A 23,258-nucleotide genomic window follows, 5' to 3' on the forward strand; every position below is an offset into this window, starting at 1 on the left:
AAGAATATATTGACTGAATAAATTCTACAACTATTGAATTATGCATTTTGAAATTGTACTATTATTGTCCTGCTAAATATCAGTGATATTACAATTTTATTAATGTTCTTTCAGAGGTCATTTTTATTTTAAAACAAATGAAACCTGTAAAACATAAAGCTGCATCTCATTTGTTTTTCAGTGTATATGTGATGTGATTGTTGGTTACAATACAAGGGGCACCAGTTAAAATCTTGTCTAGGGCACCAAGTGGGTTAGGGCTGGCTCTAGTGTAGCCAGAGTGAAGTGTGTATGGAGTGCTTGGAAGAGCGACTCCAATCACTCCCGCTGTTCCTGGCTGGTTCTCCCTGGCTGACGTCAGCTGACTGCCTCTGCTCTCTCCGCTCCTCCGGACACAGCGCCGCGGAAAAATGCTGCTCTCTGTACCGCCAAGGGCAGGATTCAACCCATACAACGGCTTCACCGGCAAAAACAGCAAAAGGGTAAATAAAAAAACACCTCAGCCTACTTCTGTCCTCTCTTTCTGAAACACTTCAGTGTTTTCTTGATGCGGCGTTAGTGTTTGCGCTCTGCCTCTTCGGCTGTTTAAGCTGCAGTGTCCTTGAAAGTGGATCACAGGCGACGTTTAAACTGTTACTCGCTGCTGCAACCTTTTCTATCGGCTGTTTCCAGGTTGTTGTTAACACTGTTACAAACGAACAACTGGCCCGTTACATTGTTGCCTGTAGATTACTACTATAGTTTGCTTTCTCTTTTTTTTCCGTCGCTGATCTCTTCCTCTATCTAGCCTTCGCTCATAGTAAAGCTTACAAATGTGCTGTAGATGCTTGCAGGGCTTTATCAAGCATAAACATGTTATAATGATGACTTTATGTTGTATCTTGATTAACCAATAAATTGTGTATTTTGCTCGGGTAATGTTTTCAATGAATTAACCACAAGTTATCAAAGTTTTTTTTTCCTGTTTTAAGCGTAAGGATATGCCCCACCCCTTCAGCCCCACTAATGATGACTGAGAGGGTTTGCATGAAAAGAGGAAAGTTACACAGCCCATGTAATGAAGCTAATGTAGATGTTACATATGTGGATATATATATAGGCTATCACATCTTTCCTAAGGAGCAATGACAACAGAGATGGAACAAGACAGAAGGTCTGATATTGATTAGCTCATCCCATCATATGAATAATTCATGTGGAGACATTGTTATCCATTTTTAACCACTCCTTGTGTTGAGACTATGTAGATTTTGGTTTTAAATTCAAAGATATTAATATGTTACAGGATTATACAGGCTTGTTTTCAACATCTGCATTAACTCTGTAATGCCTCCATGAAGCATTCCTTGATTCTTGAAAATTTTCCTCCTAACTGATGCAGATTAAGTGTGACTGGAAGAAGATATGAAGTATGTGGATGCCTTCCACTCAGCATTTCTTAAGTAACGTTTGGGCTAAACTGAAATTAAACACCTCCCTTCTTCCCTGTGTTATTCCCTTCCCTGCCTCACCGCTGGCAGGAATTCAGATTGCTCAGATTAATGACCTGGAATTCCTGGAATCCTGGATTCAGACAATGTACTTACTTCAAAGATGGGTTCTGCAAATGCAAACATTCTCTTTGAAAGAAAACCTGCACTTTTTTTTTTTACACATTACATTGTTTGAGCGCCAAAGTCACACAGAGGAAAGACTTGTAAATCCAGCATCAAGTGGTAACCCCTGGTCTGTCTTTACTACGAGAAAAAGGGCGGAGAAAAGAAAGGATTAAGAGATCCCCCCCCCCCCCCCCCCCCCCCCCCCCCCCCTTTCCTCTGCTTTCGATTAACTCCCCCTTCTCTTTTTTCTCTCTCCCCTGTGTTTCGCATACCTTTATTTCTTGTCTGTCAGTGGTTCCGTTCACATGGAGAACATTCCTCCTTACTGATGACTCCCTTGTCTTTAGATTTTACTCTCTGCCCTGCTCAGTGAGCTTGATACCTGTTTGGAACATACTGTTTTTGAGGAGCATAACCTTTTTTTTTTTTTTAAACTGGAATCAGTCATACGGCGAAAAAGAAGTCATACCTTTTAGCAGTATCCTACCCGAGGATTTTTCAACGCTATCAAACTTTTCTTTTCCAACATTGCACTGCTTTTGTTGCTGTTTTTCTTTCTTTTTATTGCTACTGCAGAAACGAGAATATATTTCTTTCTATGACACTATGATCTTTTCAACGGTGCCCTCTAAAGTTTATTTTGCAAAGCAGGTAGGAAACCACATTAAGATTCTAATTAATGAACATTAATCAAAAATGTTTTCCGGCAATAGTTTATGCATTTTTGAAATGTAACTGTATGGTAGTAGAAAGTATTATTTAATGGAAAAATTATATAAAACAACATTTTGTTTTGGGGCAGATTCAAACAGTTCATGGTATAACTACTTTTCTAATGTTGGTAACCAAAAGCTTATCTCAGTGTGAAGATTATAACTAAATGATAGGACCTTTAGAAGAATTTATACGTTTGTTCTAACATCCATGGTAACATTAGCAAAGAGGTTTGCCTTGTCAGAAATATACAACATTTCAGTGTCAGACAATCAGGCCCATATCTTTGCTGTTATTATTGAATTAGAGGCATACATTTAGCACTCGTTGTTCTCCCTCAAATGAAAAAAGTCCTTGAATCACCTACGCTCCCCACAGGCATCACCTCTGCTCCCTCAAACTGTAATCACATCATCAGTCTTCAGCTGCTGCCTGCTGCACTGGCTCTCTCTGCTACATGCAGGAGGCCCCCTAACTGTAGTTATGCTTCTCGCACAGCTGTAACGACAAGGTAATGAGCTGATCTATCTTTCTGCAATGATAACTGCATGCTCTGTAATAGTAATGGAGATTTGAGGACTATGTATTTCTCGGTTCTTTGTACAGAGTAGCAAAGTGGCTGGAGGCAACTGTACCTCTGAAAGTCAAAGGCAGGAGGTGATCAATTCATTGTACATAACATTTTCTGAAGTCATTTGAAGATTGTGTATGTTTTATTTTGCAAAAGAGAATTTCCTGTATTTATCAGCCTTGATTTTAATGTGAAAAAGACTATTCCCCATGATATGTGGTGCCCAGGAATTAAGTTCAAATTGAAGATGACTTCTTGAACTTTTATCTTGCACCCCCTCTGCAATAACTCCTGTCCACTTAGGGAGGGAAACCTAAACCTTGCAGAGGAATCCAAAGAATGCTAGGGGATGACACTTTGATGGATGCAAGGAATGATCAAAATATGATATGTAAGCAGCTGTGGACTGAGAAGTAAAAAGTAGGAAGGAAATCAGTTACATGCTAGGAGGTCAGGTTTTATGAATAGGCTAAGTGACAAGATATGCAGAAAAGAAATAAGGAGTGTGATTTCCAGTCATTCAAATTTAAGAATCTTGTCATTCTGCCTGACTTTCCCCTTTCTTAGTGCATTTCTATTATTCTGCATTCATAGTTGCATGTGTTTGCATTAGCACACCAGGCATTACCTTACATGGGGGGTAAAACACCTGGCGCTGGGGCAGATGGGGAGTAGGTGTGGATCTGTCTCACTGCCATCCATCTCTCAAAAGGAACCTAGCAGAGCGATTTTAATGAGACACTACCTTCTGACTTGAGAGCACATGAGAGGGATTAGCATTTTCCGCTAACAAGCTCAGATCCCAATTAGACAGGCCTCACTAGCTAGGCTTGGGCCCAGGCTCAGTCTCCCGTCAGATCCTATCTCCCAAGGCCTCTGCAGGTGCATCTCTCCTGATAGTGTATGCGGGCCTCCTACACTGGAGGCAAGGGAGAGCACGGGAAGAGGTTGTGTGGAGAAAAACAAACAGTGAACTCTTGATGCCAAAGACTGGAGGAAGAATAGAGAAAATGATTAAGATAAATGGGCTCCCTGAGTTACAGTGATTTTCTGATATTTACTCAAAATACACAGAGAACGTTTTGAAAATTTCCCCAACAGTTAGGAAAACACAAGGCAGCTCGGAGGCTGGGTTTCAATAAAGCTTGCAAAAGATCATTTTAGTGCTACAGAATACAGTAGTGTTCAAAGGCAGGTTGCTATAAACAAATGTGAGTTTATTCTATAATCATGATTTGTGAAACTTTTTTAGGTTTAGGTGAAATCATGCTGAATAGAAAATATTTTCTTATCTGCAATAAAAGCGTGTCTTGCATAGATTTGTCCTGAAGAATGCTCTGTTAGCTGGCTATAGACACAAGTTTGATATTAATCTTGTCATACAGAGGAAAGCAAACCAAACAGACACTTATTGTTATCAGAACATACAATTCAAAGGTTTTACAAACCCAAAACAGGATTTTGTGATTGTAATAAAAGAAAGACAGATTAAAGATGTGACCAATTCAGTGTCTGAGAAGGTCTTTAAATTTTAACAGGCATGTTTAAAAAACTTGCTATAACTCATCAAAGAGGCATTCACTATATTTAGAACACATATTTTAAGCGTGTCAGTAATGTTATTCCCCGTTAGACAGGCTAAAACATTCAAGTTGTGAACTGATACACTGTTAAAACTTAACAGCTAGCAAAAGTTAACTATTCCCTCCCCCAGCAGGACTTCCAGCCTGCTAACTAAATGTTTAATATGCTGCAGCCATCAAACCATAGTCCTTTACAGCTCATTAATAACTTGTTGCATACAATGTATAATAAACCGCAAAACGTACACACAAATTACTAACATACACAAACTTTTAATTGTATGCACCTTTTTCCGTGTTCATGCTGCCTGCCGGGGTTGTGATGGACTTTTAAAATGACTGACACAGCCGTTGACCAATAGGAACACTTTTTGTTGGTTTTACGTCATCTCCAGCCAAGACATGTTGGACAGCTCTCTTGACTCCACAGAATTTAACTTGTGACATATTTATGTTAAAATGGCAGTTAAATCATGTAGTTCTGGTTGGTTGCAATGCAAACATGGTGAGTAAAAGTAACTCTCTTTTAGGGTGCCGTCTTAGCTTAATGGTTAAGTTGTGCGCCCATTCCAGCCTGCAGCCCTTTCCTGCATGTCATTCCCCCACTCTCTCCCAGTTTCCAACTCTATCCACTGTCCTCCCCACTATCAATAAAGGTATAAAAGCCAAAAATATAACTTAAAATATAAAAAATTATCTCTTTAAAACTTCATTTTAACTTAATATTATATTAAAAATATATATAAAAACTCCCAATTTATAGTAATGTTTTATTTTTTCAAGTTGTATGTTCCCTTATTATTTTGTGTCTCTGGAATAAAAAATGAACATAGGCTACTAGAAAGTCTGACAACATCTTCAAAAGACAGAAATAGAGGTCATAATTAGCTTAATTCTAGCGATCTTTTGACATCTCCGGCTCTGTTAATAAGCTGGTGCTCCAGTGCTGACCTTATGGTGTTCAACAAGCCATCCCATTGTTCCCCAGGGCTGAGCCTGCTGACCCTGACTAATCAAACAGTTCCTCCTCCACCAGCACTGGGAGGAGGGCAACACAGGGACCTAACTCAGCTGACATTTTACTTTAGTGCCTATGTGATAAAGTTTATTTGGGACTCAGTGTGCAGGGTTATAAGCTTCTGACAGTATTCTTACAAAAAGCAGCTGTTACATAAAAGTGTTATATGTTTGCTTGTATCTCGAAATGCATTTGTTAAGATACCTTGTTATTGCCTCATTTGTGGGTATGTTTAAGATATACTTTATCTTGCCACAAAAATAGCTTGAGCCATGTTTCAAACTGCTTCTTTTTTTACTCTCACATGCATAACCACTTGCAAACAAGCCTGGCCTGGTCATAGAATCAGTTCAGAAGATCTGATGTTACCACATAAATGACCCAGAGCGTACAGTCTTTTTATTTTTATGTAGTCCTGTGAGAGAATACAAAAGTTACGTTTGACCATAATGCTTAATCTAAGAGTATCTTCCCTGAAAAGGTCAGTAAAACCAGATTGGAGGGTTGCTCAACCACCAAATATATACCAATTATATTAAACGTTTCTTTTGCTGCCCAAAGCACTAATGGCGACATATTCAAAAATATATACTGTATATATTTATTTCCAAGAAACAAGGTCCTATTTACAAATGATAATCTACAGATCTCCATGTGAACAATTTAGCCTGGAAACATTTCAAAGGCTCCCAATAAAACAGTTTGCCAAAACCCCTTTGGCTTCAACCAACAACAAAAGGCCTTTCTCGCAGCAGTGTGGAGGTCAGCCACTTTCATTAAAGCCAGATTTAGTATTAAGTGCTTTGTTTTGACTTTTATAAAAGGATTTTGTTGCCAGCACAAGATATACAAACCATAGTTCCCATGTATGCTATAAACATTTACAATGCACTCTTTTGCCAAAAGCAGCATGAAGTTCTGAATCACTCAGAAGTAGGTCAATCTAAACTGCACATTTACATACATTCTGTTAAAAATATGTTACGATTTACAAACCAAACTACCAGGCACCCGCATCATATGCAAACTGTGATCATCGTGTGCATTATATACAAACAGTGTAACGATTCTGTCCCAGCCTTCTCTTAAGCAAGAAAAATACATTTACAGGCAACAACTTTTTACTAGATAGGGCAAGGTCAGAGTAAGCAGACTGAACATTGACTCAAGGGGCTACCACCCATTTATCTTCTAAGCAAACAGTGTGAATGGGGAGAATGTATTGCTGTTTGAAGAGAAGTGTGATTTATTTTATCAGTACACTTTTTTGGTATCTTTGCCTCTTAGTTGGTGATTTTATGGTTCCAACAACAGCTAAACGGAGCACATTTAGATCCTGCAGTGCATTGTCTGCTCATGAAACTTGCATGCAGAGATACTATCTGTAGGTATAAACTTTTAATGTGAATATGTATATATCCTGCTCAAGGTACATGCTGCATTCTCACATATACTTACTGTTGATCTATAGAAATGTATTCAAGTTTTCATATTTCAATTGTTTGCACTTCATCTGTAAAAAGGGTTGGGTTATTTCAAGCGGCAACCTCCGGTCTCAAACTATGAAGCCCATGCAGAAGTGTTATAAACTGCAATACATCGAGAATCCGCTTGAGGCTGGCTGCAGAAACACCGGAAACCAAATAGACATGAATGGGAAAAAGACAATCTTTGCAGCATTAATAAACATGTTTAAAGCCTGACTTGACTCCCGGTCGGGAACACATAGCTGTTGGCTAGGAGGCTCAAACTCCGCCCCTTTACGTCACACTTTGACTGGTTGAGTTCCACATTTCCAATATGGCTGCCGCCGTCGATTGGCTTCAAAACAGCGCTCAGGAACAGATGGGTGACGTCACAGATACTACGTCCATATTTTATACAGTCTATGGTTTCGACAGATGGCAGTTGCGCTGAAAAATATAATGGGAGCCAAAAGGAAGAAAGTTTACGTCAGCTGTAGCTCACTGCAAAGAAGCAAGAAACCTTCTATTAATGGATTCAAAGTGTGAAAAAACTGACAGGTTATTGGATTTAATTGTTCCAGATCCTTGAAATAAAGGGATTTCAGCCTCTTGTTTAGCACTTGGAACCCAGGTACAGTTCACCTTGAAGTCAGAAAAGCCTGAAGTTGCCAAAACATGATTCTATCCTCACATTAAGGAATAGAGATTGTTAAATAAATACCAGGATCGGATCGGCTAGTATCAGTATTGGCAGATACCAAAGCCCAGGTATCGATATCGGTATCGGGACCTAAAAAGTAGGATCGTGCATCCCTAGTTTTTATATTTCAATTGTTTGCACTTCACTGGCAAAAAGGGTTGGGTTATTTGCTTAATAGACATCTGTTTTATAAGTCAGTGCCATGTGGTCCATTCAGTCAAATGAAACAGTTCAGTTGCTATTGGTGTCATGCATATGACTCTGTGACCCAATGTTGATATTGTGAGATATAGTCTTAAGTTAACCAACCACCATTACTAGTTTTCTAACTTATTGTGTCTTTATAAGAGCATTTTTTTAATTGGTCATTCAGTAGACCATTATCCAGCTGTTCTTGCTGAATATCCAGTTATACAATTAACATCACGCCCCCAAAAATTGGTCTACTTTCTGTGAATCTTTACCATCCAAAACCTGACTGTGCCCTCTATTATTTTCGCAGCAGACGTATGTCTCTCCATCCAACCATCACATGGCTCCTCCAAGCCCCAACAACAACCACAATAACAATTCAACCTCCAACTCCATCAGCAATGGCAACAGCAGCAGCAGCAGCAGCAGCAGTGGGGGAGAGCAGTTGAGCAAAACCAACCTTTACATCCGCGGCCTCCATCCCGGGACCACAGACCAGGATCTGGTCAAACTCTGTCAGCCGTAAGTCACCCAAAAACCAATTGCTCTAACCTCTACATGTACACCCCATTAATTTCACCCCGGCTGCCTGCTGAACACATGAAACAGGTTGAAGTTGCAGAGCAGACTGAGAGAGAACAGAGTGATGGGTGCATGGGTAGTTGTGCGATGCTGGCTGGATGAATGAATCAAGGATTGCATGACTGCGTACTTGGATAAACAGGTTTTAGTAGGTATTTTTGGGTCTTCAAAGAGGGCCACGTGTTCACCCAGATGTTTTTAAGGGCCATCGTTTAGTGGTCATAAGAAAAAAACAACAATCATTTGGCCTGCAAACTAAGAGCTTTCAGTATGGTGCAGACTTTCCAAAAACTAGGTACAGAATGTTTAGTCTCCTTCTCTCACACTCATTCTCTCCCTGACGTTTAGACTCTATAAATTATCGCTCCTCCCTGCAGTAAGATGACAACGAGTGGCGATACTATCCTAACTCAAAGTCACATTCTGCCCTATAAATACCCCTTTGCATTGCTCATCAATTTAAGTGTGACTCCTCGTTGTGGACACTGTGTAGTCCAACATCAAACAGTCAACATCATCCAATCCATCTGATGTGTTTGTAAGGCCTGCAGTGGAAGACATCAAAACAAGCAGGGCTGAGACGAATGATCTGGGTTCTGTTAATTGAATTCTGGAGCCTTGTGATGAGGACCACAAGAGTAGAGTGGGAGAAGAAAAAAGGAGGGAACAGGGGGGCTGGGTTGATTGAAAAATGGAGGGAGAGAGAGAGGGAGGGAGAGGCCTGCTATTTTACAGCTGTCTGGAAGATATGGCTCACATGAGGCTGCCCAACCCTACAGGAAACGGCGAGCCCAGGGGAAAGGGAAAGACAAACAAGGGCAATGGCATGAAGAGGGAGGTGTGTGTGTGTGTGTGTGTGTGCGTGTGTGTGTGTGTGTGTGTGCGCGTGTGTGTGTGTGTGTGTGTGCGCGCGCGTGCGTGTGTGTGTGTGTGTGTGTGGAAGGGGATAAAGGGGGTGGATGGAGAGAATCAGAGGGGGAGGAGTGAATAGAGTTCAGGGTTTGTGTGTCAGGTGGTGTTTCTGTGGGGGAAGTTCTCGTATTTCTGCTTTTACAGAGCAGATAAAATCATTGCATGAAATTTGCCTTTTAGCAGAGCACATCAAGGCCGATGTTGTTCTCGATTAGAGACTCAGACGACATAAAGAGAGGAGTCTGTGTTTGATAGTAGTTAACAGGCAACATACATGTTGATGAAGATGTAGAACAGTAGGAAAGACAAGTTGTGGACAATTTTAGCTTGTTAAACTAAATTTTTAACAGTAAATATGTGCATAGTGTCAGGGCTCCCCCTCCCCCACACCGAGAGTAGTTGCATGCAGCTCTGAGATGTACCGTGTTAGGACTGAGGGATGAGAAGAGGGGATGGGGGTTGGTTCTCCATCCCTAGCCCCTGCAGTTGTCTCTCTGGGTGCCTCATTGCCGCTCCGGTTCCTGCCCTGATCCGTCTCTGGTGGTTGACCATGGATGGACATGGGGCTGAAGTACACTGTGCTCTCTCACACATGGCTGAGTCTGTAGCCCCACTCTTTGCTCTGCACCGTGTAGTCAAAGACCTCTGAGCATTATTAAGTAAACTAGTATCTAGACAACCAGAGAGGGCAGCAAGTATAGCCCTCAGTTTAAATGTCAGTCAGATAGAAGATGTGGATTGCTGTGTAACCGTCAGTAATAATGCATCCTGAAAATATAGGAGGACAATGTTAGCATTTCCATACAGTCTGGCTGGTGGCACCCTATGGCTTTGAATCAGAAAGTCACCATAAAATAATAATGATAGAAATCATATGCATTATACAACGGAACTTCAGTTTACCAACAGGAGATAGATTCAATGTGAATATGGTTTGACAGGATTGGTTTAAAAAAAGGAAGAACCCATTTTTGATCTCCACGTGTTCTTAGTAAAGGAAGTAGGGGGTGGTTGTCACACTTTTTACTGTTTTGATGATTGCTCATCATCAAAACATCTTTCAATAGTCATTCCTACATTAAATTGAAGCTTAAGGTGTTGGCTTGAAATGTGTATCCCTCTCATTTTCCAACTCATTGTAACAAAGAGGCAATTAACTATCAAAGACATGCTGACACATTGTGACAACCAACCCCATCACGGGGATGGTTGTCACACACTATGGGGTTGGTTGTCAGAATGGTATTTTAATGGGAAACATCTTTTTAAAAAGGCAAGAAGGCAGAACCAAATTTGAAAGTTTAATTGCACTGACAAGTGATAGGCCTACATAACTTAATGCTTAATGGGGTTGATTGTAACATGTGACAACCAACCCCAAAGACAATGTGACAACCAACCCCAACTGGATTTTTTTTGCTAGCATCAAGGCTAACAACCATCTAACAACTACTTAGCTAGCTAATAAAAATCTAAACTATAGCTTGTGACAACCAACCCTGTTCTCCCCTAAATACAGTTGTGACCTATGAATGAAGATGATCATTGTAATGAAGCAGAAGGAGAAATGGAGTTTCATAATGTGAACTTAATTAATAACATTTAGGAGCAAACCAATCTCATAATTCATTGGCATTCAGCTGGTGTGGCAAGCGATTAGCCAGACTTCCTTTTCAGAGAGTTGCCATTTTCCCAATCTTTCTCGCTACCTTGGCATCCTTGGCTTATGGAGATTAATACAGAGCCAAACCGTTGTAAGGTGACCACTGATAGGTTTCTTGATTGCTTAATGAACACTGCATTCTCTCTCCCTTTCTCTGAATGTTTTCCTGCATCTGGCCAAAGCCTCTTTATTAGGGATTGGCCAACACAACTGAGACTACAAACACACCACAAACTAAAACCAGAACACTTCCAGTACCAGTGATTACAGATTCTGCATTTTTATGAAGGAACTGTAAATACAGATTAAAAGAAAGCCAATGATGGCTTGGTCTTAAAGTGAAATCTGATACTTTGTATTCAATACCTCATTCTTCATAATCCAAAATTTATTAATGTAACCTACTGTAGCTGTCTGAATCAATCATTTAGAATTGTTGGATTTTCCTATAAATGCTCAATCATCCTCATGGTGACCGAAGCAACCTCTGAAAGGGAATAAATATTTCCAGTTCTCTTTTTGAATTATTTAGTAAGTGATCCTAAATTAACTGGAAAGAAACCATTTAATTTCCAATTTGGAGAAATCCAACAGATTAACGGCCATATTACAATTTCAGCAGACCAGAGCTTAATCCTTATTATTAGAGTGTATTATAAAGTAGCTCAGATGGGATGTGGCAGCGCAGCAGTCAGAGCCATAGAATGAAAGCTTGCATTGCACTGTGAGGGGCACTAAGACCCAGTGGAGGGTTGAGTGCTGCCTGGAGAGGAGCTGGTTAGCAGAATGAGAGTATGGCTGTGGGCCAGCATTGGACAGGACAGCCAAGGAGAGGCATATCAGATTACACTGCATGCACATGCCTGGAGAGATGGGAACCGATAGACACTGTGCTGCACAGAAGCATTTCCCCCGGCCAGGCTCTATCATATATATCTGCAGGATCTATAGCCAGCCAGCTGGAAAGATAATGCAGATTTTAGCATTGATAGTGTTGTGCAGCTTTCTGTAAATAAAACAAATATATATATGTTTGCCCCCCTTGAGTTGTTGTCCCCTTCGACATCTGTGTGAGGGCTGGAATGAAAAATATATTGGAAATCTTTAGTTCTGTAGTTGCATTCATAAACCCAAGGGACATTACTCTTATTTTATTTAGTTCATGTCCCGCCTATCCCTTAGGATTTCTATATGCACATCATTCATTATCAGATGGGTAATTGTATTCAGTGTCATTATTACACTGAATCTGTCAGGTGATTTGTTATTCACTTCTCTTCAGGTGTGTTAAGTTAGGAGAAACCACGCTGTGTCTGCAATGCTGCAGGGCTAAAACTGACTTTAAAAAAACACTCTTTGGGAGTATAATTACTTAGCACGGACCTTTCTTTCTTTTAGGTATGGAAAAATTGTATCCACCAAGGCCATCCTGGACAAGACTACAAACAAGTGCAAAGGTGAGGTGTGCATGCATCAGTTGTTTGAACAAAACTGTTGAGCAGAGGTTGAAAGGTCAGGTCATACAGAGGTGGTGTACCCTGCTCCAAAGTATGTCAGTGTGTCATCTCTGAAGTGAACACTCTGAAAGGGTTTCTGTGGTATGAAACCAGAAATAACAGGGTCACTGACTGATACAAAATCTTGATTGACATCAGAAGTTTCTCTTTAGCCTTTTATTAAAAGTGTGTGGGAGTCAATTAACACACATTTTCTTTGTATGACTTTTTATGAGGATTTTAAAAATTCAACAGCACATATCCACAACATACAGGACCAAATAGTGCCAGGCCGAAGAGTTAAAAATAATAAAAATAAAGATAAAATGTGTGAGTTTGACCGGCATGAAAAATAATTTTAAAAAAACCCAGACAAATAAACAAAACAACAAACAGAGAAGAAAAATACTGTATAGACAATTAAAAAAAAATCACAAATAATGAGAATAACAAAATACCAGTATTAGCAAGATATTTTGGGCGAGTTAGCAAGATGTCCATCATACCACTGTCAGATGCCCTCTACCCATACTTCACATATAGATATTTAATCAATGTCCATCCAACAGTGTCCACACTGCTTCCTTTCAATTAACACACTTTTTTAATTGGACAGTGATAGCATAACATGCAACAGGCAAACTCTTGCCAAAGTGCTGTTGAAGTTTTCCAATCATGGTAAATAGTGTACAAACAAAATCCTAAGCTTTAACACACATTATCCAACAAGACATCAAAATGTGCTCATTTTTACATGTTTAATTTGGTAGAGTATTTGTTGAAAAGTGTTTACAATACTGTTCGCAGTAAAACACTTCTATGGGCACATGTTTGTGAGTGGACTCTGTATTGGAGGAAAGTGTGAAGATGCAATTCTTTCAAGTTTTGTTATAATTAAGCAAAACATGTGGGCTGATGAATTTTACAGTTTTTGAAAACAGATTGATGAACTTCCTCCAGCTTAGAGAGCCTCTGCAAAAAAAACTGCTAGATGGCACCTGCACAATAAGAAACTGTATGTTACACCACTTACTTGTAAAACTAAAATAAATCTTTTTTTAAACATTAGATAGATGCTGTAGCACTACAAGGAGGATTCTTAGCGCTCAGTGCCAGATGGAGGAATTTTAACATAAAACTTTACCAGCAGATTTAAGAAATGAATAACTGCAGCTCTATCAGTATGCTCATAATTCCATATGTTGTCATGCAAAAAAAAATGGGGTTTATTGGGTTTGTGTGTAATGGGCGAGCAGAAAATAGTCTACAATAAGGAGTTGGACGGGGAGAATTGTAGCATCTAAAATTATTTACAAATATAAATGTTTAAAGGTCAGAGTTCTTCACTGTGAAACCCTCAGCTGAGATCAGATGCAACCACTTGCCCTCAAGTTAAATCAGTCATTCCTCAGATGTCTGCTTATTGGATTCATCCTGGGTTTTTTTTTTATCAATGTCTTTTTCATTTTTCAGATATAGTCACAAAAAACATTTACATTGAAAACAACAACAACAGTAACATAGGACAGTCACAGACAAAAACAAACATGTCCTACTCCCTTTTCCACAGCACTAGATCCTCAATCAGCACACAGCCAGACAATTAAACAAAAACATCTATAGAGACATGACGCACACACAGAAAATATAAATATATGTGTAATTTTAAAAAAAATATATGTATATATATATATTTAGATATAGATATAGATAAGAATGAAAAGGTAAAGATGGGATTACAGAGTCATGTTGGCAGCTGTCATGTTTTCCACATAGGATATGAACGGTTGCCAAGTGTTAAAAAATGTCCTGGTGCAACCTCTGATGGTGTATCTGATTTTCTCTAGGTGGACAAGACACATGACCTCCCTTATCCACTGGCTATATGTTGGAGGTACAGGGTCCTTCCATTTAGATAGAATAAGCCGCCTGGCCAAAAGGGAACAAAAAGCCATCATGTTTGCTTGACGCCCATTAAAAGGAGGCAATCTCTGGCCATCTCTGGGGCAACTCCGAATAGTGAAATCAGTGGAGAGGGGTCTATTGTTGTGCAACATATTCCAGAAAAGGTCTCAAAGATGGAACACCAGAAACTATGAAGTTTAGGGCAGGTCCAGAACATATGTAGTAGTGTAGCAGGAGCCTGTTTACAATGATCACGTTGGATCGAGATCAAAGGATTCATCCTGTTTTTAATCAAAGTGTCAAAACATGAAAAAAAAAAAAAAAATCATTTGAATTGTAGGTTCAGACACTTTGAAGTCGGAAAAGTCCATCAAGGTTGAATAATGATACTGGGCATTGTGCATTTCAAACATAGCAGACTGTCTCTTCAGATTCAAACACTGCCAAGCTATGTGCTTCATCAGTTCAAATCACGTCTGAGTTAACAGAGTCTAGCACTATGCACTGTATCACATTGTCATAACTTGTATGTGTTGCATTATGTCTTGGACCCTGCAGGCTATGGCTTCGTTGATTTTGACAACCCGGCCTCGGCTCAGAAGGCGGTGACTGCGCTAAAAGCGGGTGGCGTGCAGGCTCAAATGGCCAAGGTAAGAACCCTGCTTAAGATATTAGTGTTTGGAAGGTTTATTTCTGAAAGCTTGTTGGTCTGAGTTAAATTCTCTGCATTTTGACAGTGACTCAGCAAAAATGTCTGTTATTAATTCAGATGTTTAGTCATTAAGCTTGCAGCAGAAGGGTTGTTCCTCACCCTTATCTGCTTCTAATAGATTTTCCTTTAGAAGCCGTCTCTCTATCTCACACTTTTTCACAATTATAAGCCAATTAAGCCTCAGTCTGTGTGTGTGTACATGCCTGTGTGTTTGCTGGGCGTTGCTCTTCCTGTACATATGGGTGTGTGCTTAAATCAGTGTATTTTAAGGGAATTAATTCACTGACAATTATGTGTATGTATAAACAGGAGTTCATGGATGCACACAGGTACATGTGTGCACAGATGTACATGTTCTGTACATGAGTGTGTGTTTGTCTTCATAGTGGTGACAGTGTTGAAGGAACATGCTCCTGGTACAAAGGACCTGTCTGTTCTCCCTGGTGGCATCTGACTCAGTGTCTGAGCAGCTCCCCAGTCAGCAGGGCCCTCTGCCCAGCCACCCGCCCTGTCAACACATACACGCACACACACTTACAGCACCCTTGACAATCACACATGCACTGCGCAAGCCTTGCCTGTACAGGATTATGACACACACACACAAGCACGCACACGCACATGCACGCCCCCCAACACCCTAGGAAAGCTGATCTCTCGTTAAGCTGGATCACTGACATTCATATGGCTCCTTGCTCGCAAAATAACTCGATTCCCTTCTCCACTTCACACCGGGTTTACAACAGGGCTTATGTTAGCGTCAGTTTTCTCTATGACTCAGTCTGATTCATTCGCCGGTTGAAACCCACAGCAGCTTCTCTGCTCAGCTGCCCTTCCTGGGTTTGAGTTCCATTTGTAGTTTGCACACTGCCGCCAAAGAGGAAGGGAAGGAGGAAGGTGAAGGAGAAATCACCTTCACCACAGGTCGCGGCGAGTGAACATGCATTATTCATGGCATGGAAATTAATTCACGCTGCATTTACAGGTTTTTAATCACATCTGCACTATGAGATAATGAATATGCAGAATGGTTGGAGGGGGATACAGATTGGTTATCTTACAAGATGCTGTTGCTCAAATCAGATTTGTTTGAGCAGGAAGGGAAAAAGCACAGAAAGGTGAACATTAGAATCAAATGTTAGTAGTGTCATGAATTCATTTTTTTTTATTGCATGCAAATTGAAAAAGGTGCTTAATTTGTGTGACAGGGAAACAGGGTGGTGATGTTTGCCTGTTGGGGAGGTGATAGCACAACGCTTCAGATGTTCTTCAGATGATTCCCAAGGTCTTTGTCCAAAATGTCTCAGCTGTGATTCTCCACTGAGTGAGAGAACATAATCATCCATGGTTGGAGAGCCATTAGAAATGTAATTACGCTTTGATATCACATTACCTGGATCTTGTGCTTTCATCATCTTAAGAGGCTTGTCTCGCACAATGAGCCCATCTTCTACACTTATGGTAATAATGTATGAGTGATGGAAGGAGTAGTGTGTGGTGGAAAAGGAGTCAGATAGATGAATAAGAGGAGAGGAGACAGAAATAGAGGGAGAGGTTCAGCTGAAGTCCAGCCAGAATGCTATCTCTACCATCTCTGGGTGGCTTTTTTTGTCATTAAACTTCATCCACGCTTTCTCATGCAAGGCCAAAATGAAATTATCCTTCAACTTCAAAAACCCTCTCAGTTTCTCTCTTCCACTCTGATTTTTGGAGGGCTGCCGACTTTGTGATAATGAAAACTAAGAGCTCTGTCTGCTCCACATCCTCATTCTTTAATCCTCTCTTGGCTTCTCTCTATTCAGCAACAAGAGCAGGACCCCACCAACTTATACATCTCTAACCTGCCTCTATCCATGGACGAGCAGGAGCTGGAGACCATGCTGAAGCCCTTCAGTCAAGCCATTTCCACTCGCATCCTCCGTGACGCCAATGGTACCAGCCGAGGAGTAGGCTTTGCCAGGTAAAAGCTTTGGTTATTTAGTCTTTTGTATTTAATCAGCTGCTTGAATTTGATCACAATGGTGGAGCCTAATATTCTTTGATGAAAATATGCTCTCATACAAAAAGAAAAGAGGTCCTTGCACTAGTTAGGGATCAACTTTATGTTTCAGTATTAATCATGGTGAGTGAGCCCTCTGGTGGCCAGAATAGGTACTTCTCAATGGAAGTAAATATAGCACAACCTTAATCTTGATCACAGGTGTTGTATTTAATACTTGTTATATATTTTCACTTCAGGATGGAGTCAACAGAGAAATGTGAAGCCATTATCCAGCATTTTAATGGGAAATATATCAAGACTCCACCTGGAGTTCCAGGTGAGGTTGCTATTTGATATTTCATAAAACGGCATCTTGTCTAAATGTAGCATCTTACCAAAAAAAAAAACTAAAAGGTGATGTAAATTCATATAACATAAAGTTTCCTGACTGTTTCAGTGCCGTCAGAGCCCTTATTGTGTAAATTTGCTGATGGAGGCCAGAAGAAGCGTCAGAGCCAAGGGAAATATCTACAGAATGGGCGGCCCTGGGCAAGAGACGGGGATAGTGTGAGTTGTTCATGTCCTAATGACTTATGGGAAAACACAGCGTTGGTTATGGCACACTGATCTGCTTCATAATAACACAGTGCTTTGTCTTCTTCTCCAGGGAGGAATGACCCTAACCTATGACCCCACCACAGCCTTACAGAATGGGTCAGTACTACCAGTCAGTCTGGTCTTTTGCATACAGCTAGATGGAGTGTAGTTTTGTTGTGGTGACAATCATGCATCTCTCTGTCTGTAGGTTCTACTCCTCTCCTTATAGCATTGCTCCAAACCGGATGATCGGGCCGTCTTCTCTTTCCCCATACATGCATTCACCTATGTCCACGTACCAGGTAGTGTACACCACAAATCACATTTCCACACCTATTTACTAACTGTGTAGTCTTACCCTGGTACACATGTCCTTCTTGTTCATGCAGGTACACAACCCATCCTGGCTACATCATCAGTCATACATTATGCCGCCCACAGTGAGTCCTTTCACCCTCCATGTTTTTTTTTTTTGCTGCCTTTTAATACGTCTTTGTATTCTGCTCGACTTTTTATCTTGTTAAGAATCTCTTTGTCCTGAAGGGAAGAGCTGACACTTCTGTATGTTTTCCATAGGGGGCAGTTTTGACACCAGGAATGGACCACACCATGTCCATCCAGCCAACATCCATGATGGGACCCCTGACGCAGCAGCTCAGCCACCTCTCCATGGGCAGCAGTGGCACAGTCAGTAGATTAGTCAGTATTCACACAAAAGTGAAAATGATGGTTGTAGCAAAAAAAAAGAAAAGAAGTACTTTAAACTTCATTCTGATTCAATGTAGACTGTCAATATCTAGTGAAATCAGTATTTTGTAGCTCCATGCAAACTAATGTCTGGATTTGGGGAAATTGAGTACTCTAAGGCAGGGGTTCTCAAAGTGTTGGTCGGGGCCCCCAGGGGGGTTGCGAGACACAAATGGGGGGGTCGTGAGATGTCTTCCAGAATGGTTTTTTTTTTTCAAGTTATCTAAAAATAGTAAATTTTACCCATTATAGTAAAAAATATAGACCAAAAATAGTAGCTAAACTTGAAATAAAACCTTGAAAACAGAAAATGTAATGAGTTTTCTGCCTTTCTTTGTTGCCAGATGACTCCTAAGTTTAGAGTTAGTGACCAGTTAATTATCAAAAGCATCAGTAGCAGCAGGTTAATTCATAACAGCACAGGAAACACAGCCACATGCTCATATAGATAGGCTAATTTTCTGCAGCAGCTAAATGAAGCCACATTTGAGGGACATAGGGCGTCATGAGTCTTTGGCACCTATATTTTGGGGGTCATGGGCTGAAAAGTTTGGGAACCCCTGCTCTAAGGTGTGTCTTTAGTTAATTAAAATAGTCGTCTAAATGAAGTTAATCAACTCAGGAAGGAGCTCCATGTAGGGGATTCGTACAACCCCGCCCCTCAGTAAGTCCTTTACATAACCCATATTAAACCCACACTTCCTGAGGCTTTACAACAGGTCACTGTCTTTATTTTATCTCTTTGATTAAACCTCAGACAGAGTGAAATAGTAACAATGTGTGACCCATTACTTGTTTAATTATCTCTAATTATCCATCAAATACTGTACAACAAAAGAAAAGACTATTTTTGGAGCAGAAAATCAAATCCCTCCCTCTGTAAAACCTTCAAATGTTTATGAACTCAGGCCATTAGCATAAATGTTTTCAATCAGATGCTAATTTTGTTAAATCAAACCAACCAGCAGATTATATTAAATGTTATTTTAGAAGAAGCTGTAGGAAGTTGAATCAGTGTAGCGCATCCATTCTTACAAAGTTGTCCAGATTGAAGAAAGATTTCTGTTTATGTCCTTCTGATGATTTCAATGTTATTGCTGATATTCCTGCCATTTCTAATGAACCTATGATCTCCATCCTCGTGCAGTACATGCCTGCAAACACATCTATGCAGGGGACCTATATCCCCCAGTACACCCAAGTGCCTGCCACCAACATCTCAGTAGAGGTAATGTCCTCTTTTACAGTATACCACTAAAATGTTGAGTGAAACACTCACTCGTGGGTTTAATATTCAACGTCTCCCTCTCAGGAAAGTGCCGTCCCACCACCTGTTGCCATAGAGACACCCACAGAACACACAACCTACCCCTACCAGCACAACAAATGAAGAGGTGAGTTTTGGTCATTGCTAGTGCGTGTACATCAATTACAAAATACTTCTCCTCACCTTCAAATCCATACACAACCTCACCCCTCCATATCTCTCTGACCTCCTCCATACTGCCACACCTGTCCGCACCCTCAGATCCTCCTCTTCCATCCTGCTCGCCTTGTTACCATGGGGAGCAGAGCCTTCAGCCGCTCTGTTCCCCAGCTCTGGAACTTTCTCCCACCTGACCCCCGTAATACTGACTCACTCCCACATTTTAAATCCAAACTCAAAACTCATCTGTTTAAACTGGCTTACTCCATCTGACCACAACTCCACTGTCCATTCAGTTAAAACTTTTTAAATTGTATTTTATTTACTGTTTGATATTTAAACTCTGCTTGTTTTAATGTTGTAAGGTGACCTTGAGTGTCAAGAAAGGCGCCTATAAATAAAATGCATTATTATTATGATTATTATTACATGCTAGTTCTGAAATCATGAGATCCAAAAAGGTTTTTTGAATAGCTATTTTGATACTAGTGCAGCATCTCCTTTTTCAGTTAAATAAAACAAGATACGATACAACTTTATGAATCCCAAAGGAACATCAGGAATCGGAACTGCTCCAACTTTAGCCTATTAATGAGAGCATACATATGAGCTCTTATTTCTAACTAGCTGATCTTCTCCCCAGTGTTAGACCCACCTCTGGAGCTGGAGTGACCCTCAAAGAGCTGAGGTGCTGAAAAACTCGGCACAGTGACTCTGCACGTAAGGCACCAAGATGCTCCGGAGGAACACAGACTGTTATGCAGAGAGGACAAACAAAAGATATTTTCTACAAACTCATATTTTAAAACAAAACTTCTTTTCTCCAAGCAAGCAAGGCTGGAGGACCACTCACAACAGGATATGGAAGAGCAGAAGAAGAAGCATTTATTTTAATAACAGTCATGACAGGACACACAGACACACACTAACACACACTGACACACACACACACACACACACGCATTACACAGGTCTAAAAGGTTTCCGGGAAAAGAAAATTTCCACACCATGTTTTGTTTTTAGTCATGTTATGTTTTGACGTTTTGTAAGATATACTGTTTTCACTTCACTTTTTGTCTGGTATGTCCCTGCTTAGAACCTGCCTTTTTGTACATAATGATTTTTTTGCTGTGTTTCTAGCGTCATGTGTCCTAGTTGATTGGTTGGTGCAAACATTTGAACTCAGAAGACTCAAAAGGAAAGCAGAGATCTTTCCAAAAAAGCTATGTTCTCATACTGTAAACAGATATGGTGCTGACTTGGATTAGTTTCTCTCCAACCTTACCTGATGAGCTATTGCTTTTTTTTGGCACTTGACTCTCATAGTTTAGAGCTCAAAGAATCTTAACAAAAAGCTTCAGACAATCAAAAGATGACAAAGAAGAGAGAATTTAAGAGAAGAAGTCTTCAAAGAATTTAAAGCATTCCAGAGATTATCACAGAAAGTTCTGGATATTTTTGTCCGGTTGAGCTGCACCTCTTGATAAAATCCAAAGTTGTTTGGAGGATCACATTTCACACAGAGCTGCCTGTAAATAAGAGATTTAAATGTATGTCTGCTTTCTTTTGATTTTCTTTCTCTGTGTAGTAATGCTTCAATTATTATGACAACAAAATTGTCTACACAGTGCAATTTATGTTCAATTGTGTCCCCTTTTAAGAAAGGGAAATTAAATCTCTTCTATTCCCATGTTATTATAGCATAAAGGTTTTACTACACAGACATGGAGATCAACAGATAAAGTGAAACTCTGCCCTGTTTTATTTTCAAAAGAAACACTTCCAACATGGATTATTAAGGTCAGCACAGAGATTCTTTCATACTGGCTGTTGCTGTTTTTGCATCTACTTCTGCATTTCAGTTTTTCAATTCATGGTTTTGTTTTTTTACATTTCTTATTTAAATGTTTTTTTGTTTTGTATCCAGTTTTTAATACTTTTAAGATTTGTCATGTTTTCAAAGAAGTTCTGATTTTATTTTTATAGTGTGTTGTGTGCTTCAAAAGTAAGATAATAGATGTTTTCAACTTTTGAACGTTTTTTTTAAATTGGAAATTTAGTTTTTTCTTGTATGATTGTGTTCTTTTCACAGTCTGGTTTCATGTTGTCAACAAGGCTTTATGTTTTTCCTACAGATGCTTCAGTTCTGTCTGTGTCACAAATGTTGGCACTTTGTAACTTCTCATCACAGGTCATGTATGCTAGGTTCAGATGCATTGTTACAGATTGTTGTGCCCTAAGCAGTGGGCAAAAAACGTAAGAAAAGTTTATGTTCAAAAACCTTGACTTACCTCATCCTGCCAGAGCAATGTAGATTCAGTTTGTGTACAAGGTTTGCTGGCAATAACCAACAACAGCAGGTCTCATGGCTGTTCACAGCTGGTTCTGTGTCAACTTCCTTTAACTCTTCCGTCCAATGTTCGGAAAACACACCAAGGTCTGACGATCTATGCAATTTATTTATTATCCTTATAAATGCAATACTACAGATATCCAAGTAACACCTCACTCTATGACTTCACATCAGAGCTGTCATGGCATTCATTTTTATTATACACATGTTCTGATTTGTTTGATTCCTGACTGACTCGTCCGTTTTTGGTTCATTCATTGTTGCATTAAAAGGGAACTATTTCAAACCAAAATGTGGTCGTTCAAATGACTTTTAGGAAATGTAGAAACTCTAGAAAATCTATTGCAGGTGTTCTTTGTGTGACTGGAGACGAGTTGCCTACACCATGGGGTTGTGTCAAACGTTCCATCCAGCTGTGGTTCCTAGTGTAGAATTAAATCTTCCGTGTTCGATCACCTCTTGTTTGTGAACTGCTTTCTTGAATAATTTTTGCTGTTGTCTTCTTTTTTTAAACTATGGAAGAGTTTATTTCCTGGAGACAGTTCAGCTTCACAGAAATGCCTTAGATTTCACTGGAAAAGATAATGAAGGTTTGGATTTGGTGTGCTTGAACTTTGACTGAAATTTTGTTTTTCATGCACTGCTAATGTTGAAAATATTTTTTATATTGAACTACTCTGAATAGAGATCTATGAAGCAAACTATAATTTACAAATATTCATCACTTTCTCATGTTACATTTCTTTCTGTTCAAAATACTGAAGAAAAACTGAATGGTGAAACTAAAGATTTAAGATCTATTGCTGCTAATTATGGATTCAATTCTAAATGAAAGTATTTAGAAGTCCTTTAGCTGAGGGTCAATAGTTTTCAAGTCACATTTTAGGGTCAGTTTGCTTCCTATATACATCTTTGTCTGTGCGGTCTTTGTTTTGTGAATCAACCTATCCTCAGTCAATGTCAGTCTGTGCCATGATGCAGGTCCTGTCTTCTTCTCTACAGCAATTAAACTTTTAACTTGGTTTGATTTTAAGCTTGTCTT

At 39.8% G+C, this 23,258-nt stretch overlaps 1 protein-coding gene across 4 annotated transcripts; it reads left to right on the plus strand.

Moving 5' to 3' along the window:
* Positions 1 to 202: 202 nt before the first annotated feature.
* On the plus strand, positions 203 to 23,249 carry rbms2b (RNA binding motif, single stranded interacting protein 2b). Of its 4 annotated transcripts, none has more exons than XM_034695279.1 (14): positions 203 to 482; positions 8,156 to 8,364; positions 12,398 to 12,456; positions 14,959 to 15,050; positions 16,915 to 17,072; positions 17,351 to 17,430; positions 17,551 to 17,660; positions 17,761 to 17,807; positions 17,899 to 17,992; positions 18,080 to 18,130; positions 18,267 to 18,389; positions 19,585 to 19,665; positions 19,750 to 19,831; positions 20,507 to 23,249. In XM_034695279.1, exons 1-13 carry the CDS (start codon positions 411 to 413, stop codon positions 19,825 to 19,827), a joined length of 1,254 nt encoding a protein of 417 aa, XP_034551170.1. In that variant the 5' UTR covers positions 203 to 410; the 3' UTR covers positions 19,828 to 19,831; positions 20,507 to 23,249. The 4 variants fall into 4 exon arrangements, with proteins under 4 accessions (XP_034551170.1, XP_034551169.1, XP_034551171.1 ...); XM_034695278.1 differs by having other exon boundaries at positions 204 to 482; positions 8,153 to 8,364; XM_034695280.1 differs by having other exon boundaries at positions 205 to 482; positions 8,153 to 8,364; positions 18,267 to 18,377.
* Positions 23,250 to 23,258: the final 9 nt, after the last annotated feature.

Source organism: Notolabrus celidotus, chromosome 11 (genome assembly GCF_009762535.1).
Source record: "Notolabrus celidotus isolate fNotCel1 chromosome 11, fNotCel1.pri, whole genome shotgun sequence".
In the NCBI taxonomy this organism is placed as follows: domain Eukaryota; kingdom Metazoa; phylum Chordata; class Actinopteri; order Labriformes; family Labridae; genus Notolabrus; species Notolabrus celidotus.

Excerpts from the sequence above, each read along its gene's own strand:
- rbms2b (XM_034695278.1), top strand. The coding sequence starts at position 411 with ATGCTGCTCTCTGTACCGCCAAGGGCAGGATTCAACCCATACAACGGC. Across the intron at positions 18,131-18,266 it reads CATACATTATGCCGCCCACA|GGGGCAGTTTTGACACCAGG; the intron begins GTGAGTCCTTTC and ends TGTTTTCCATAG. Across the intron at positions 18,390-19,584 it reads GTGGCACAGTCAGTAGATTA|TACATGCCTGCAAACACATC; the intron begins GTCAGTATTCAC and ends ATCCTCGTGCAG.